General features: G+C 43.2%; 1 protein-coding gene across 1 annotated transcript; it reads left to right on the forward strand.

Moving 5' to 3' along the window:
* Positions 1–98: 98 nt before the first annotated feature.
* LOC111674267 lies at positions 99–5078 on the forward strand (the record flags this gene model as incomplete). Its single annotated transcript, XM_023433767.1, is given in 1 exon segment — positions 99–5078. A coding segment is annotated over 1 exon segment (639 nt), but the record flags the coding sequence as incomplete, so codon positions are not given.
* Positions 5079–5374: the final 296 nt, after the last annotated feature.

Below are 5374 nucleotides of genomic sequence, written 5' to 3' on the forward strand. Positions count from 1 at the left end.
TTATATATACATATATAAAGACCATTTCATATCACCTTAGCGATACGAACTAGTCTTCAGTAATGATAAAAATGTCTTTTATCTGTGGGAAACAACAGGTGACGGTCAACGATAGGCTGGCTCTCCGAGGCCCTTTGTTGCTGCCCTTCCTGGCCGGATTTACAGCCCTGAGCGAGCTGGACCTATCTCTGGACAAGTCGACAATCGGCGGGAACAACGGATCCCTGCTCTTCATCGACGACAAGATCCTCCATCAGTTCTTCTCCTGCCTCTCTTCCCATTTCAGGAACCTCCAGTCCCTCAGGATAAACTTCTGGCGCGTCACCCTGGAGGACAGCGAGAAGACCATGCGGCAGATCTCGAAGCACCTGAAGCTTTGCAACCTAAGCTTCCTCAAGGCGAACGGCCTGATCGTGATCGACAGCGCGAAGAAGGTGCAGATGGAGCACGCGTTCGTGCAGACGATCCTAACGAGCCTGCAATACCTGACCTGGCTGTGCCTGGACGGGGTGGAATTGTCCCCCACGCAGGGTTCGAGTATAGGAAAATGCGTGAGAGATAGATACCCCGGCACGACGTTGGAGATAAGCGCCAAAGACATCCACGTAAAGTCCGTTAAAGCGCTGGTGGCCGCCATAGAAGAGGGCGGCAGAGCCGAGGTCGTCTACACCGGAGGGTCCAATTGTAGGCTGAAGATCACGAAGGTCCAGAAGAACGGACGCGGGAAGAAGAAATGAGATTATGCCGAGGAAGCTTACGTGGACATGCTCGGGGAAGCTCCCATGTCGAAGTAAGTTTCCTTGAGCGAAGGGTACAATTGTTCCGTCGAAGAGACGCGAGTGGAGAACGCCTTCGGAGGGACCTGAAGAGACGTCCATTTTGGATGCGGCAAAATGGAACGCAGTTGTCTCTGGTTTACCTAATCGAAGACATCCCTGATGCGAGTTTCGGATGAAAGCTTTGGGAATGGGTCAGGGAACAACCTATCATTGCTATGGGTTGCTGGTAGGTCAGCTTCGAGGATGTTTTTGTAACTTGGGAGTTTGCCCTGGAGGGTCCAACTGCAAGCTGAAGATCACGAAAGTCCAGAAGAACGGACGCGGGAAGAAGAAATGAGATTATGTCGAGGAAGCTTACGTGGACATGCTCGAAATAAGTTTCCTTCAGCGAAAGGTACAATTGTTCCGTTGAAGAGATTGCGAGTGGAGAACGCCTTCGGAGGGACCCGAAGAGACGGCCATTTTGGATGCGGCAAAATGGAACGCAGTTATCTCCAATTGACTTAATCGAAGACGTCCCTGATGCAAGATTCAAGAATGGGTCAGGGAACAACCTAACAATGCCATGGATTGCTGATAGGTCAGCATCGAGGATGTTTTTGTAAATTACATCCAATTTGATGACGGTTGTAGGAAAAGGAAGTGCAGCCGCCCGAAAGATCCTGAGACAGGTTGAAGGGCGAAGGCGGCAATTATTTTGGAAAAGTCAAACTGAAGAAAGGAGCTGATACTTCTCACGAAGGTCTACGTACACAGTCTTGTCGATGTCGAGGTGAATTTCTTTCAACAATGAAGAAACAAGAGGATGATAAGAGGGACGCCCACTCTTGGTGCATCCAAATGGAATGCAGTTTTTTCTCATTGATTAGGATAATCACGTCCCTGATGGAAACTTCAAGAATGGATCAACTCCGTAATCGCACGTTAAAGTTTTAGATAATTTGGCGCATCGAGTTTGAAGAAAGATTTTACAAATATTTTCACTTTTTGGTATGTATATATCACTTTCATGCCGCCTTAAACCTGAGTTTACGGCGCTTCGCGTCGCTTCCTTTGTCTCTTTTAATGATCTCTTCAAAGCGAACGATGTCATTTTCGTTACCCGTTAAGACAGGAAGGTGTAAACGTACGCATTCGGCCAGACAATCCCGACAGGCTGATGGGTTTACGATCGAACGCCATTTTCTTCGAGACAATCCTAAAGGGCTTACGACGCCTAGCACTTTACTTGAACGACGAACAGTAATGACTTTCCGAGGTTTAGAAAACGGGATTTCTTCAAACGAGGAAAGTAATCCCGAAATTAATCGGCGGAAAGATGTAAAACAAGAGACGCCTCCTTCGAGTTCCCCAGCGACAGAAGATTAAGGTGAAGTGAAACCCCCGATCAGATCAGCCAATTCGAATAAGACACTTTTTTTTAAAGCTATCCGACCAAATTGTCTAAAACCTTGGCACATGACTCGCGAGCACCGAAGAATTATCCCGAAACTTTCAAAATTTCAATTTTCTACCAAAAATTTATCTGACAACCCAGACCGGAAACAAAATGGCGTCGAGCTCTCATATATCGATCACTATGTGCCGGGACAATTGTACAACAATTTAGGACACTAGTAATCGAGAAGCTCGCACTTGAACGGAATAAATGCAAAGAAAAGTGTCCTTTGCGTTTCTATCCTGAAACGAAGGTAAGATTTAGTTGGGATCTGAGATTACAGATGGCACTCTGCAGTCAATTAGGGCATCGAAAACCACGAATAAGGAGATTTCTGGAGTTTAACTTCGATTTCTTTGAAATCATTGTACGGAAACGAAATATATAGTACGTCATTCAATATAATACTCAATATAATTCGACACAGCTGTCGATATAAACACAAATGCCGGTAACTTAGGTACCTAGAAAAATCTCTTTTACCTACGTCGATGAAATTTCTCAACGGGTTTCCCTTCACCTTAATGGGATTTTCCGAAAAGCCCGACATTGTCCAACGTCCCGAGGAAAGTAAACGAAACAATTGTTAACGAAAATCCTATGTCGCCCCGAAAACGCGCAATTTTATCAGCAAGACATTTAAAACACTGATAAACGAGACCGATGACTGGATGCGATTGCAATCTGCCAATTCCGTAGACTAGATCTCGAGGAAAATAATAGATAGCCATAGACAAGGCCGAAGGGACGGGAATATTAAATTTAAATTCTCATTTAATAACACAATTACAACGGCAATTAATTGGAATTGTCCAATCCCTAATTTTGTTTCGAGAAAATTAGACCAACATTAAGTTGAGCGACATTGAAGAGGCTGTTGCAACTAAAAGTACGTACATTGTTGTTAGATGGATTGTAAGATACGATTACAGAGTAATATATATATATATATATGAATACATGCGAGATATATAAATAAATGAAAGAGGTATATATATATATGAGAGTAAAGGAGATAGTACCGAGGAGGGGAGGAGTTTATCGGTGGTGTTGTTGGAGTTTGGAAATTTTAAGGCACATTTTAAAGGCACAGGAAAACGGCTAACTATAATTCTATGATATATCATTAACGAAGGGTCATTTGTATAAAGTAATGCGGGACTAATTGTATATTGAAATAACGACTGCCAAGCGACGTTCGGCAAACGAAACTGCCGTAAATCTCGTCCATCGATGCCGCGAGTTTTTTCTTATTTTTTTCTCCTTTTTTGCTATCAAGTTTCTAAACATTCGTATAGTTATTCAAAGAGCATCGGATAAAGTGGACGTGCTCGTTCGTCCAAAAGGAAGTAGGTGATCCTATGGGAGTTCTACGCACACTATAGAGTATCTTCTAAAACAAGGTCGACGTAAACGGAGACCGCAGGACGAAAAGCGTCCACAGAAGTGGGCGTTTCACCTTTTCGTTTCCCCGTTAGAACGACTTTTAGTTCTGCGATTAATTTCGATCCACCGAAGGACGTGAAAATCCTAATTAAGTGACTTTAAATCTCGCCCTCCACCCCGAAATGCTTCCAACATGATACAGAGGGCAGCACCGTCGCCGGAAGTGCAAAGCACACCGATCACTACATTAAGGTGGCATGAAAGTGGCACATCAAAGAGGTCTCGTTTATGAGACTTTTCTCCGAACTAAGTTCCCCAAATCGTTTCAAACTTAATAACGTGAATATGGAGGCCACAAGAAAGGTCCTGACACCCGTAAGACACGAATTTCTAAAAGATTTCTTTATAAATATTTTCAAAATTGTAAAAATAATGAAATCTCACGAGTGTTAGGACCCTCCTTAAGGCCTCCACGTATACATTGTGAGGTTAGGAACGACTCGGTACCCTCGTTTCCGAGTTTCACGAACGAATGACTTCTGAGATACCACTTTCGCATCCCCTTAATTAATCCTAAGGCACTATAAACATTGTACTTTTTATTTCGATCGCCTTTCCTCGAGGGGTTATTTCGGCTCTGTACGCTATACAGCTCTTCGTAAGATTTAAGGCCACTGCTACGATATTAATCAAATTGCGCAATCTCGAACACGAGTGTCTTCACCGCGGATTCGATGCCAGTAGCGTACAACGGGAAGGCATTAATGCCCGCCACTGTACCTACCCACTGCCCAGTGTACATCGGTGGACATAAGTGTTCCACGGATAAGGTAAAGATGTGACGTACGATCGAAAGGGGTCGATGTCCGCCATCTAACAGGGATTATTTCCCAAAATGGGAAAACCGTTTGCGAAGAAGATATCCCTCATCGAGAATCGTTAATTCCTCTGAAAATGCTTATTAAACCCGAGGACCGTAGTGGTACGTTCGATAGCGTGATATCTACCCTGTGTTTCATTTTATACCCCCTTAAGGCACAAGAAATCCGGATCTTATTTCGACCGATCTAACCTATCATCCGTTTTTTATAAGCGACGATATAACGAGTTTCGCCTTTGCGAGCACTCTAGGCTTAAGGAGTCTTCGACTATAAAACTGTTTGATGAATTTTTTCATTTTTGATAGGCTGTACATATTTAATGCGCATCCGATCGGGCCGAACTTCGGAGATGTCGCTGCAGGTCATAGTAGCTACACCTGCGACGAGCTTAACCTCGATGTACGACGAATTAATTACTCGTCGAAGCCTATACGCCGACGCCACGTGAGATTCCCAGATCGTTCGCCATATTTAGTACACACACACACACACACACACACATGCGATCGCGACACTAATCCGAAGCGCGGAGTCGAGCTGGGCGATTTTATTATAAAATATTTATGTATTTATATGTGTACACATATCCTCCAAATAAATGTAATGCGTATTTAAAATCGAACCTACCTTCACTTCACTGAGAGGTAAAAAATAAAAAAATAAAATAAAAAGGAATTATTTTAAGGGGATGTGAAAGCGGCATCCGAAATGTCAATCGTTCATCAAACTTTTACACGAACTGGGTATACGGAATTGTTTCAAAATTTTATAACGTGAATACGAAAGCCCTAACGTAGGTCCTTAAACTCGTGAAATTTCATTTTTTATACAAAAATTACGAATCTATGAATACATGTTTTTTTTTAATTGAAATTTCATGGGCGTCAGGA

Source organism: Orussus abietinus, unplaced genomic scaffold (genome assembly GCF_000612105.2).
Source record: "Orussus abietinus isolate OABI.00-Male unplaced genomic scaffold, Oabi_2.0 scaffold1363, whole genome shotgun sequence".
Classification (NCBI taxonomy): Eukaryota; Metazoa; Arthropoda; class Insecta; order Hymenoptera; family Orussidae; genus Orussus; species Orussus abietinus.